The following is a 14758-nucleotide window of genomic DNA, read 5'->3' on the forward strand; positions in this document are numbered from 1 at the left end:
AGGAGGAACAGCAGAGGAATGTATAATTCTAAGAAAAGGTGCTTTAGAATTGTTATTACACATGAAATCCAAGTATTTGCTAAACCAGACAGGTCAAAGAGAGCAGATCATCTAAATCCATATGTGATGATACAGCTTATAATCTTAATCAGCCAGACGATTAGATTTGTTAAGCCAAGAGAAATACACTATTGTGCTTCTGTTGACTTATAAGTGTATGTGTATTTCTGTGGCTGGTCAAGAAGGACAGTGACTCAGAGTGGAACAATGAATGTTTGCTAAATATGTTGATTAACCTTTGTGTGGACCCTGTGGCTTGTTGGCTCACAAGACAGGAGGACAAACTATGTAAATTCATTAAATGCTCAAACAATGAGACTGAGCGCTGCCATTTCCCCCCAACCTGTGAATGATGACCTTAACCAGATGTAAATATAAACAGGGATGTCTGTAGTGCTGCAAGGAGAGAATCAAGGATAATCAGAAAGACTTTACAAGGAGAATGAGAGAGATCCTTCAGGACAGTAGACAGATAGCATGGCGGCTCCATCCAAAAGAGACACAGATTTGGATTCTACATGATTCCGGCCTAAGGGTATATGGCTCTTACTGGAAAGATATGGATTTGCTCCACTGACCATCAGAGAGCCCATGGATACATTTGGGGAGACCAGGTTGGGAAGATGAAGTCACCTGGCCCCAAGGATATGTTGTTTGGGGTATCCAGGTGGGACCCTCCAGTCGCCTGGAACCCATGGAGACATTCAGAGAAGCCAGATTGGGACCAGTCGGTCATCTGGCCCCATGGAAACTCTCGTAAAGGCCATGGTGGGACCCTCGGGTCTCCTGGCCTTGTACCTCGATGGATTGCTAGCTTAGTAAGCTACCTTCTCTCTGTGGGGGCCCGACAGAAGTGGGGAGCCACTGGTTGAGGTAGTTGGCCCTGGAAGTCCCAAAGTCACATCTGTTCTATCCCAGATGGGCCAGCGGAAGGGTGAAACTATGTAATGTTGTATCATCTTGGGTATTTGCTATGACTGTTCTATATGTTTATTGTCCGTTTGGTGGTTCAATACAGTATTGCCACGCTGTTTTATCCTCACCCTGTGTTGTCTGAGTAGTACTACGCCCACGGAAGACCCCGGGTCTTCACACCATACATATATTTCTGATTTACAGCTCGTCTTATACTCCAGTCATACAAAGCTGCATGTAAAAATCAGTACTACGCACTCACCTAATCAGCCCCGGCTGGTTCACAGTTTATACATCATGCATTGTGCAATGTGCAATGTGGCAAATGCTGCAGTTATTCTATCGATTAGAATATATACAGATAATGGAGAGCCGATATCTGCAGGATCGGACACAGTTTAAATAGTCTCTCCACTATCAGACAACGTTATCTCATGTGATAGATAGTGTGATAAATAGACAATATGCAAATCACATTATTTTTAGGGGTAAAGACAACATAATTTTGACATAATCACTCCAAAGGGGCGCTGGCTCAAGTGCTGCCCCTGCTGACTGACTGTCCGCTGCCTGCTGTTGAGTACAATCATTCTCCAGCAGAGAGATGCTGAGCCAGATAACAGGAAAATAAATGAGCTGCTAATGAGTATTAATTAATAAAAATATATATTTTTAAAAAAACTAAGCCATTATAGATATTGACAAAATTACATAATGGCGATGAGAAGTATGGATTCATTTTTCTAGCCATATATTTCTTCACAATATAATTTCCTCCTGTCTCTCTGCTCTTACTCTCCTGTCTGCCAAACTGAATACAGTCATAACAGAGCAGGCATGCCACTGGACAATAACTGAGCAATGAATGCTGGGAAATTAGGGAAAGGAAGTTCCAGCTCCAAAAGTGCTGGCAGAAATGCTAATGAAGAAGAATCAGCCAGTGGAAAAATAGTGGATCGCAAATTATAGAGCATGAGAATCGGGATGGATCCAGAGCATGCAAAACTGGCCATCAAATGAATAGTGATTGCAGCTCGGGGTGTGAATAGAGTATAGCGTTTTCTATGGTATCTGTCAATAATCTGATGCATATGGGCCGTAACAGACATCAGCCAGCCAACTTGGATCTTTTTGAGTAAACTTTCTTTAATTTTTCCTAGGGATGCATACACTGGATGCAATCACATCCACATTACAGCTAAGAGCAGGACTATGTTGAATATAAGGCAACACTGCATTCTGTTTTTGGTCTACAGCTCCTATGCAGAGCTATGTATCTCCCTAGTGACAGACTACAAACAATCTCTGTAGTCTGATCCTTCAATTACTCTCATTTGCTTTCTCTGCTTCATGAACAGTCTGATAATCGCAATGTGATGCACAAACCTTTGTCCTGGAGTCCACTCTCCGTCAGAGTGCCGGTAAGTGTCGGCTTTAGAGAAGGGTCCACCCGGTGCCTGGCTCAATTCATGGACTCTGTCAGTAAAGCTGTTCTGCACTGAAGATCTAGAAAAGAAAATGTAATAATTAAATATGTCGTCAAAAAGGAAACAAATTGCAGGCTAAATGTTTGTTAGAGAATCTGTCGCGATGTCAGGTGAGCATAACACCGATACGATGGCGTCACACTGGACCTTCTAACCAGAAGTAGCACAGAGGATGCCGGCAGGTAGGAGGACGTTCACAGGGCTTTGGTCCAATGGCCACGGACAATTGACCTGGCCGGAGAATATTTTTGCCCACCTCTATAGGAGTGGCGACCCTCCAGCCCAGGGACCATAAACAGTTCTCAATGTCATTTTGTCCATCCCTGAGCAGATTCTCAGAAATCGCATTGCTTGGGCGGCAGGCCCCATTCGCCAGCCGACCATTCCTTTAAATTCATCCATAGATTGCGAGCACGCAGCATTGACTACTATGTGTGTGGTCGGTACAAAGGACTTGCACTTATTCCTTCCAAAGACCATACTAAGAACCGGGTGGCACTCATTATGGGTGGAAGAAAGGCGATTCCGGCAGCTAAATATGAAAGGGTTCTTTACAGTCAGATGTAGAATGCCCGACCACAAGAGGTAGTGATGGCCGACACTATAACAGCTTTTATACAAGGGCTGGATGATTTCCTCAATACACAAAACATTGTGGGTTATAGTTAAATTAGTGAAACATTTTACAATTGGTGGAGGAAGTTTGAACTTGATGGACCAAGGTCTTTTTTCAACCTATTTAACTATGTAACTATGTACTGAAGGCTGTGGCACATGCAAGAACAGATTACGTTCTGACGCTGGCCAATGCAAGTGTCAGGTGTTCTTACTGCACAGAGTTAGCACGCTCTGCGCTCCCGTCCCCATGATGAAGGCAGCAGCTGGGTTTCCGGGTACTGCCCCTCGTCAGTGCAAAGTGTGAGATATGGTTCGGCGGCGCGAGACTTCTTATTGGTGGGACTAGATTTCTAGTTCTCTTCCTCTCTGAAGAGACAATTTGTAATATTTGGTTAGAATTTCATGTCAATATCACTTTTAGAAATAGATTTACTTAGAAAATTAGTGACATGTTCAATACTTATTTCAGCCACTGTATGTGATGTATATATAGAAGTCTCAGTGTCTCCTATATGATGCGTATACAGCAGTCTCAGTGTCTCCTATGTGGTGTAAACTACAGACTTCACATTGCTTGATTCTAAAAATTTTGCATGAGCAGTGATGAATTTCACATGTTGACAAGACCTGCAGTGTAACAAATATCTGCATTGTCGGACTGGGTTGCCAAGGGCCCACTAGTAACCATCGCCAGGGCCCCACTTTTCAGCTACATGTAAATGAGACATTATCCTCCATCACAAATTTATATAACTGGATAGATTGTTACATGAATAAGATGCTCGTTTGTCTGTACATAGTGATACAAGTATATAGTGCCAAGTACTGCTCATATAAAAGGGTGGTGGCCCACCGGAGGATTCTCCTGTTCTCCTGTGGGCCAATCCGAGCCTGCATATTTGTGTTTGGTACGACTTACTGCTGCAAGTTCTTTTCAAAACATCGCAAAGATTTGACTGCGCAACATCATCTATAGAAGCAGCTTCAGCTATCACGTTAGGAGCGAGTTAATTAAATGTTTAACCAAATATAGTAGGATAAATTTTAAGTGGACAATTTTGTGCAGCTTGCGAATTATGTTAAAAATATCCAAACGGTGTTAGGAGGGTGGTTGCAGACAACTTTATTATAATGGAACACAACCGACCCCGGGGTCCGCGATGCAGCCTGGTGGACTGCTGCCGAACACTTTCCCGGTGAAAAGGAAAAGCAACCAACTTAATTGATAAACCCTTCCGTGTTACAGCACACAGGAACGGGTATAGCAGTTCGCTCTATCTCCGTTAATTGCACGGGAGATGTGCGACCGGGGAAGTAGCTGTAGCCCTGTTAACTACACAGGGACTACACTGGTGGCGCTAGGATGCGTGTGTGACTACGCCGACGGGTACACGTGCCTCCAGCCGGCGTGCTACCGGACTGAAGGGTACTACTCCACGTGGCTGACAGGCGATAGCCGTGGATAGGACGTCTGCAGGCTGCTCGGGTGTTAGGCGACCCCGTTGGCAGAGCCAGACTGCTAGACGAAGCTACCTGCCCATTTCCACTAGCCTGCCTATTTCCACTACACCTGCCTATGGAAACTACGTGGAACACAGTCGTCCACACATCAGCATCACTGCTCAAAGATCAGAGCGCGCCGCCATGTTTGTAGGTGGGCCTTTTAAAGACTAAGCCCTGCCCACCGTCGCGCCATTGGTGATGCCACCCATGGACCAATCAGGCGGTGCCAGGTCACCGGGTCAGGTGGTTGCCAAACCACCAATCACGGTCCGCCAGGTCACGGGCATGCTCAGTACCGAGAATCCTGGACTTAGACTCCAACAGCCCTGTCTCCCTCCGCAACCTATGCTTAACATTGCTAGGCACAAATACCCAAGAGACAATCTGTACATCTCGTGGACCAGCTAGGCGTTGGGGCTGACGATGTCGAGCAGCATCAGCCCCGGCTGGACTGCAATGGGAGACCACAGAAGGTTCTGGACCCATTTCGAATCCAGCAACAGCCCGACGCCTAACAATGGTCCTTGGCAGAAAAAAAGTTCCTTGCCCCTTCTTTAGTCCAACATTTGGTGATAAATTTCTAATCCATGTTCACAGCGGTCAGATCTTTGTTTTCTGAATTTCTTGAGATATCCCATAGAATAGGGGTCTAACGGTTCTCCTTGTGGAGAGCGAAAAGCCAAGCCTGCTATGTCAGAGTGAGCAGACTTATAAGCCATGCATGCTCCTCTGGGAAATTAAATATGCAAATTGTCTCTTCAGAGAGGAAGAGGACGAGAATCAGATCTCATACTCTGCACTGATGAGGGGGAAACACCCCGAAACACTGTCTGCAAACTGATTTGTTTTTATCCTAAGTCATATTGCAAGAATGGTTAAATGGTCAATATTGACATTTTGGATTGCTGTTTGCTGCTAGAGTTCTGGTCCTCTTCCTATCAGGAGACAATTTGCATATTTGCGTTATAATAAAATGATAAAAATCTATATACCTACAGCCACCACTAGGGGAAGCATGAGAGCATACTGAATGTAATTTAAAGGGAAACCGTCACGTTATTCATGCAGTCCAATCGATGGACAGCATGATATAGAGAAGCTGAGACAACTGATATATAGGCTTGATGGAAAAGATTCAGTACAACTTATATACATACAAGCACCAACTCTAAGAATAAAATATGGGTCCAGTGAGCGACCCGACCCAGCAACTGACAGCCATTTCTGCAAGCACAGTCATAAATGGAAGACTGTCCATCACTGAATAGGACCCCCCCCCCCCCCCCCGTTTCCAAAAACGTAAACAGCAAAATGTAAAAAATAAAAATGTTACATAGTTAATATGGCTATTTGCATAATTGTCTTAAATAATAAAGCATTGACATAGCCATCCAATACGGTGAACCCAGAAAATAGAAGGAAAAAAAAAAGAAAAAAAAAGGCAGAATCACTGTTCTTTGGTTACTTTACTTACCCCCTCCTCCCCAAAAAAACAGAATAATAAAAAAAAAACAAAAAAAAAACAACACGCTTTTAGAATGGCGACAAACCAAATTTGGTATCAGCATGAGCATACTAACCCCTACAACAAAGCTACCACGTAAGTGAGTAGCTTGCGAGCAGGGACCTCACTCCTAATGTAATGGTTTAAACTGTCTTACCTTTTATTGAATTTATTGTTTGTACATGTCCCCACTTAATTGTAAAGTGCTGCGGAATATGTTGGCGCTATATAAATAAAAATTAGTATTATTATTATTATTATTATTATTATTATTAACTAGATGGTGGACCGATTCTAACGCATCAGGTATTCTAGAATATGTATGCGGCTGACCGGGCGCGACTAATCAGTGAAGCAGTATTTAAATGGGTTGTGCACTACTTTAAATTAACCCCCCAATGTATCCCCCCGGGGCCCCTAATGAATTTTGGAGGACCGGGAAGCGAGGCCGCTGGTCGGGGTACTTCTGCTGCGAGCAGCCGGGAGATGACCGGCAAGCACAGGGTGAGTGGGTGAGCGTCTGAGGGTGAGCGTCTGAGGGTGATCTCCCGGCTGCATCGCCGCTGACCTAAGTGCGGAAGATGAGCCGCTAACGGCCGCCATCTTGTTCTGAAATCCCGCGTCGCTGATTGGCCGCGGCCGGACCAATCAGCGACGCGGGATTTCCTGGACAGACAGACGGGATAAGACAATTATATATATTAGATGGAGGAATTTGTGGCGCCCATTACACTGTATGGAGGACTGTGTTGGACCCTTAATACTCTTTGGAGAACTATGTGGGGCCCATTATACTGTATGGAGAACTATGTGAGGCCCATTATTCTGTATGGAGAACTATGTGGGGCCCATTATACTGTATGGAGAACTATGTGGGACCCCATTATTCTGTATGGAGGACTATGTAGGGCACATTATTCTGTATGGAGGACTATGTGGGGCCATTATTCTGTATGGAGGACTATGTGGGGCCCATAATACTGTATGGAGGACTATGTAGGGCTCATTATTCTGTATGGAGAACTATGTGGGGCCCATTATACTGTATGGAGGACTATGTAGGGCTCATTATTCTGTATGGAGAACTATGTGGGGCCCATTATACTGTATGGAGAACTATGTGGGACCCCATTATTCTGTATGGAGGACTATGTAGGGCACATTATTCTGTATGGAGGACTATGTGGGGCCATTATTCTGTATGGAGGACTATGTGGGGCCATTATTCTGTATGGAGGACTATGTGGGGCCACTATTCTGTATGGAGGACTAAGTGGGGCCCATTCTACTGCATGGAGGACTATGTGGGGCCCATTATACTGTATGGAGCACTATGTGGGGCCATTATACTGTATGGAGCACTATGTGGGGCCATTATTCTGTATGGAGCACTATATGGGCCCATTATTCTGTATGGAGCACTATGTGGGCCCATTATTCTGTATGGAGGACTATGTGGGGCCCATTATTCTGTATGGAGGACTATGTGGGGCCATTATACTGTATGGAGGACTATGTGGGCCCCATTTTTCTTTTTGGAGGACTATGTGAGACTCATTTTTCTATATGGAGGACTATGGGCCCATTATACTGCATGGAGGAATTTGTGGCGCCCATTATACTGTATGGAGGAATTTGTGGTGCCCATTATACTGTATGGAGGACTATGTGAGCCCATTATTCTGTATGGAGGACTGTGTAGAGCCCATAATACTCTATGGAGAACTATGTGGAGCCCATTATACTGTATGGAGGACTATGTGAGGCCTATTATTCTGTATGGAGGACTATGTGGGGCCATTATACTGTATGGAGGACTATGTGAGCCCCTTATTCTGTACTAGATGGTGGCCCGATTCTAAAGTATCGGGTATTCTAGAATATGTATGCGGCTGACCGGGCGCGACTAATCAGCGAAGCAGTATTTAAATGGGTTGTGCACTACTTTAAATTTACCCCCCAATGTATCCCCCCGGGGCCCCTAATGAATTTTGGAGGCCCGGAGAGCGAGGCCGCCAGTCGGGGTACTTCTGCTGCGAGCAGCCGGGAGATGACCGGCTAGCACAGTGTGAGTGGGTGAGCGTGTGAGGGAGATGACCGGCTAGCACAGTGTGAGGGGGTGAGCGTCTGAGGGTGAGGGTGATCTCCCGGCTGCATCGCCGCTGACCTCCCTGCGGCAGATGAACCGCTAACGGCCGCCATCTTGTTATGAAATCCCGCGTCGCTGATTGGCCGCAGCCGGACCAATCAGCGACGCAGGATTTCCTGGACAGAAGGACAGACAGACGGGATAAGACAATTATATATATTAGATAAACAGATGTTAAAAATTCAAATCAATAACTCATGTCACATAAATAAGCCTTGGTAACCGCTTAATTGGTAGAAAAATAAAAAAATATGGCTCATTATGGATGGAAAAAAAGGAGATTCCGGCAGCTAAATAGGAAAGGGTTCTTTACGGTTAAAGCAGTCAGACTGTGGATGGCGACCACAAGAGGTAGTGATGGCCGACACTAACAGCTTTCAAAAAAGGGCTGGATGATTTCCTCAGTACATAACATTGTGGGTTATAGATAATTTAGTGACAAAACGTATAATAGGTTGAGAAAGGTTGAACATGATGGACCGAGGTTTTTTTTCAACCTATGAAACTACCGTATATTTAAAGGTAGAGAGGAAAATACAAAAGAAAAAAAAAGCTCCACATTTCCAAGGGAATAATAATAATACTAATTATTATTATCAACTATACAGTTATTATGCAGTATGCTCCCCCTAGTGGGGGATGCAGGCAACTAGAGTTACATATGGGGCCTCAAAAAAAAAAAAAGAGGAAAAAAAGCCATCATCGTCAGGCTCTGTTCACCAATGGATTTGCCATTTTTCATCCAGTTTCCATTGCCCTGTGACAGAATAGTGCAGTGTATTGTATGTAATTACAACTAACAGAAAAAAAAAATCTTGTTCACGTATGGAAGGGTTTTTACATTTTGGAACCTCAGTGTGGCTGATTGGTCAACGTTATTGCTATAGAATCATGGACGGGTTATAATAAGGGCAATCTGGGCGGCTGCCCTGGGGTCCGAAGCTCTGGGAAGGGGCGACATGGCCAGATTGCTCCCATTGTACTTGAACTTTTCACTGTTGGCACAGCGCAGGGCAGGGAGCCGAGATTGCAGCTTCCCACAGCTACACTGTCTGCAATAGTCAGTAGGGGCTTGCTCACACAGGAATTTGATGCTTTTTATCCATGTATGTTTTCCATTTCTCTTTAGTTTTCTAAAATGTCATTACACGGTACCTTTTTTTCCTAGCATTTTTTTTTTACCTGTGGTGCGTTCTTCTTGTTTGTTTGTTTTTTTAAAACACAACATGTCAATGACTTCAGATCACAATGGGGGGGGGTGGCACTAGAGAGCAGGGAGGAAATTTACAGGGAACAGAACACAGAGGACTGTGACTGATTAAATTTGGGGGAAGACAGGACATAGGATAGTGGGTAATGAATTGGGGCGTAATGAGGTAATTTTATACTTTTTTATTGGGTGGGTTTATTGTTTTATATTTTCAATGGAGCTTGCACAACGGCAATTTTATATCAAGGGTGTATGCTGCACATTTATATTCAGGGGCGCAGCAAGGGACATTTTTTTATTCCAGAGGCAAATACAAATATGTGACCTTGTAATTTTCAGTGAGACAATGATCAGTGTCAAAAACTCTGCAGTGAAAAGTCATGGCTGGAAAATGTCGACATGGAGGTTTGACCAGATGGAGAAGAGACAAATGTAAACGGGTATCAGATGAGAAGTCACCTGTAACACACTGGATGTAAATATTTAAGCTGTATGTATGCACTACAGTCTGCAGGGAGAGGATGGAAATAACAGTCTTGTCTTTAAAACAACCTCCCTCATTATGTATAGCACTGTCCCTTATTACACAGTGTCCGCTCTTATTATGTATAATGCGGTCCATTATTTCACTGTCCTCTATTATGTATTGTATAGGATTATCCCTTTTCACATGGTATCCTCTCTTATGATGAACTAGCTATTGAACCCGTTCTACGCCCGGGTGGCGAGTATTTTTATTGGTATACGGTCTCCCATGCTGGTATGTGCTGCCCCCCTCCTTGTATTTGTCCTGCCCCCATCCTGTCCCCACCATCCAATCCTGGTATGCGTGGCACCCCTCACCCCCAATCCTGGTATGCGTAGCACCCCTCACCCCCAATCCTGGTATGTGTAGCACCCCTCACCCCCAATCCTGGTATACGCGGCACCCCTCATCCCTATTCTGGTGTGTATGGTATCCCTCATCCTGGTATGCATGGCACCCTATCCCTCACTCCCAATCCCGGTATGCGTGGCACCCCTCACCCCCAATCCCGGTATGCGTGGCACCCCTCACCCCCAATCCCGGTATGCGTGGCACCCCTCATCCTTATCCTGGTGTGTATGGTATCCCTCATCCTGGTATGCATGGTACCCGATCCCTCATCCCTATCCTGGTGTGTATGGTATCCCTCATCCTGGTATGCATGGCACCCCATCCCTCATTCCCAATCCCGGTATGCGTGGCACCCCCCATCCCCAATCCCGGCATGCGTGGCACCCCTCATCCCCAATCCCGGCATGCGTGGCACCCCTCATCCCCAATCCCGGTATGCGTGGCACCCCTCACCCTCAATCCTGGTATGCATGGTCCCCTCACCCCCCAATCCTGGTATGCGTGGTACCCCTCACTCCCCAATCCTGGTATGCATGGCACCCTATCCCTCACTCCCAATCCCGGTATGCGTGGCACCCCTCACCCCCAATCCCGGTATGCGTGGCACCCCTCACCCTTATCCTGGTGTGTATGGTATCCCTCATCCTGGTATGCATGGTACCTGATCCCTCATCCCTATCCTGGTGTGTATGGTATCCCTCATCCTGGTATGCATGGCACCCCATCCCTCATCCCCAATCGCGGCATGCGTGGCACCCCTCATCCCCAATCCCGGCATGCGTGGCACCCCTCATCCCCAATCCCGGCATGCGTTGCACCCCTCATCCCCAATCCTGGTATGAGTGGCACCCCTCACCCCCCAATCCTGGTATGCGTGGTACCCCTCACCCCCCAATCCTTTTATGCGTGGTACCCCTCACCGCCCAATCCTGGTATGTGTGGTACCCCTCACCCCCCAATCCTGGTATGTGTGGTACCCCTCACCCCCCAATCCTGATATATGCATGGTCCCCTCACCCCACAATCCTGTTATGCGTAGCCCCCTCATCCCTTTCACACTGTACAAACATACAAAAAAAATAAACAGTTATACTTACCTTTCTTCTCTGTGCTCCAGCGCTGCTGCGTCCTCTTCTGCCGGAGGAAGGGGGAGGAGTGCGGCGCTAGAGCACCGCGCTGTCCGGCGCCATTTTGCTGAAGACACACTGTAAATGTGTCTTCAGTAAAATGGCGCCGGATAGCGCAATGCGCACGCGCCGATCCAACGCCTTCACTCCGTCCCCCGTCTCCAGCGGAGAGAGGCGCCGCGGCAACGCTCCTCCCGGTCAGGTAAGTATCTAAGTATGGCGCCGGAGATCGCGGTATGCGTTCAGTGTCTACACATACTGCGATCTCCGGCGCCATATACTCCTCTTACCTGTAACGGTTGGATACGTGCTTCTGTCTGGAGCCAGACTGCGCGTCACGCATGCGCAGTCTATCGAGGCTTCAGACAGAGACACGCATCCCCGGTTATATTATAGATAGCTCCGCTCCTTATTGTATAGTGTACCCATTATTTATAACCCAATTCATTATTACAGTGTCCTTCCTTATTATGTACAATGCCATCCATTACTAGTGTCCTCTCTTATTATGTATAGCGTAGCCCATTGATATATAATCTGTCCTCTTATAAAGTTTAACTCCATCCATTGTTACATCGGGACCTCTTACATTATGTATAGCTCTGGCTATTACCTAAAGTCCTTTCTTACTGTGTATAGTGCTGTCCCTTATTACATAGTGTCCTCTCTTATTATACGTAGCATTGTCCCATATTACATAGCGTATTCCCTTATTATTCATGGTGCTAAGAATTATGAGTGGTCCACTGCTTTCTAAATGCCTTATCATTGTTAACTAATTGTATACCATAGTGCGTGCGTATTCATCAATGACCTCAAATTATCCTCCATACCTTTCAACATGTCCAGTGATGGGGTGGCCCACACATGATAAACTGCCCTGGGTTCCTGCATGGAATCAGCCATATATGTGCATCCATTCATATGGGAACTATGTAAACATATGGGGACTATGCAACATTTATGTTTATCAAATCAATATACCGTTATGTCTTTTATGTGAAAAGTCCCTTTAAATGTTTTCTAAAGATATTTGGTTACAGGTACTTCTATGGTCCCAGCTACACCTTTGTGCATAGGGTGATTATGGCCTTTTTATTTTCGATATACCATTTCTTTTACCCATTTTTAGAACTATAGATTATGTTATATGAAGAAATATTCTTATTACAATTAGTGCAATGTTTCTCAATGTAGCCACATCATGTGCAATACCTCTTAATTCCACTAGAGGTCATCAGACACCGTTTAATACACCGAAACACAGTTTCCTCCCATACAAATACCCCTAGATACACAGACATAAGATTAAGACTATCAACACTTGAAGTGAATAAGCCTGATAGGGGCCATTGTCATGAGGCAATCACGGGGTGGGATATATTAGGCATGAAAGTGAACAAAATAAGATCCTGAAGTTGTGTTGGAAGCCAAAAACAAGCGTAATGATCTAAAGTAACTGATACGTCATGACTTTGTGATGGCTAAACGAGTGAGTAAGAGAGTCTTCACAATGGCAGGTGTTCCTGACACGCAGTGACTAGTATACACCAACCGTGGTCTATGTAAGTCCGACTGGTGGACCCGTGACTGTCATGGCTGCCGAGAACTTATTCTTGCAGATTGTGGCAAAACAACTTGTCTACCTGGCCCGATTCTCCAAGAAGTGATCCTGTATTACAAACTGCTGAAAAAGTTACTGCTGGCAACGATAGAAAAAGTCACAACACACCGAGCATTATAGAAGCTGTACATGGGGCTGCACATCCGCAAAATGGTGGGGGTACCCATGATGATCGCGGTCTACCACTGCCGATAATGGATGGGCAAGCATGAAATCTGGACCAGAAGAAGGCGGCTTGGTCTGATGAAGCACGTGCTCCCGTTATATTATGTAGTTGGCCAGTGGGTGTGCATTGCTTACCCGGGGAAGAGATGGCGCTACGGGAAGAAGTCAAGCCATGTTCTGCCATGTTCTGCTGGGAAACCTTGTGTCCGGGCATCATGTGGCTGTTACTTTAATACGCACCAACTACTTAAAATTGCACAGACCAAGTGCCCCCTTCATGGTAATAGTGTTCCCTAATGGCAATGCCCTCTGTCTGGATAATGCCTGTCTCACTGCAAAAAAAAAAAAACTGTCCAAGAATGGTTTGGGAAACATGATGAAAAGGTCAAGGTGAGGACTTGTCTCAGGAATCCCCAGATCTCATTCGGATCAATCATCTGTGGGATACGCTGCAAGAACAAGTCCGATCCATGGAGGCCGCACTGAGCAAAGCAAAGCATTTCGAGGATCTGCTGCTGACGTCTAGGCGCCAGATACCACAGGACACCATCGGGCATCTTGAAGAGTCTAGGCCTCGAGTCAGAGCTGTTTTGGAGGCTTGCGGGGAAAGTGCACAATATTACGTTACGCCAGTGGTTTTAACACTATTGGTGAATATGTATTCATGACAGTTATGTTATTTCCATCTTTTCTAACATTTTTCTAAGGCTATGTTCACACGTAGCTTTTTTGTTGCTTTTTTTTGAAACCCAAAACCTGATTTTGTGGCAGTAAAAAAGTAGTAGACAAAAAGCAGGTTTGCTTGCTTTTTTGCTGATATTCTTGCTGTCATTTTGCTGTTTTGTTTGCTGCATTTTTCAGGATCCCAAAGTTCAGCTTTGTTTCCACCACACAAGCACGAACAATACAAGGTGTTAGGTCACTAATACAAGACTTTTGTGACACCATAAGACATTTTTGGAAAAAAAGGTGCAATTTCATCAAATTATTTAGTGTAAAAAGTTTTTTATGTTAGAAAAAAATAGTGGCTTCTCTGAAAAAAACAGTTCATATGAGCTCATGAAAAAATACAAAATTGCAAATGTAAAAACAGCGGGGGGAGTTGAACTGGTCAGTCATTGCTTACCTAACACATTGGTAGGGCATTGAGTTAGTCGGGCATTATTAACTATCACGTTAGTAGGGCATGGAGTAGGTCGGGCGTTATTAACTATCACGTTGGTAGGGCATGGAGTTGGTCGGGCATTATTAACTATCACACGTTGGTAGGGCATTGAGTTGGTCGGGCATTATTAACTATTACATGTTCGTATTGCATTAAGTTGGTCAGGCATTATTAACTATCACAAATTGGTAGGGCATTGAGTTGGTAGGACATTGTTTACCTTCTCACTTTGGCCATTGAAATGGTCTGGCTTAGTTTACTTTACACATTTCACTAATTTAATTAAACTGTACTAATACTAACATCCATGCTCAGGTAAGGACATTTTGGTTTAAATTTGAAAAAAAAAAAAAT

General features: G+C 45.0%; 1 protein-coding gene across 5 annotated transcripts in view; it reads right to left on the minus strand.

Annotated features, from left to right (window-relative positions):
- The window catches only part of LPIN1 (lipin 1), a 119851-nt gene that overhangs the window by 69861 nt on the left and 35232 nt on the right, over window positions 1-14758 (minus strand). For all 5 annotated transcript variants that reach the window (XM_073674146.1, XM_073674145.1, XM_073674143.1 and 2 more), the window contains one exon: window positions 2362-2481. In XM_073674146.1, the coding sequence (XP_073530247.1) occupies window positions 2362-2481 (120 nt within the window). The remainder of the gene's footprint in view (window positions 1-2361; window positions 2482-14758) is intronic.

Source organism: Phyllobates terribilis, unplaced genomic scaffold (assembly GCF_046119375.1).
Source record: "Phyllobates terribilis strain yellow unplaced genomic scaffold, ASM4611937v1 Scaffold_3__8_contigs__length_932513732, whole genome shotgun sequence".
In the NCBI taxonomy this organism is placed as follows: Eukaryota; Metazoa; Chordata; class Amphibia; order Anura; family Dendrobatidae; genus Phyllobates; species Phyllobates terribilis.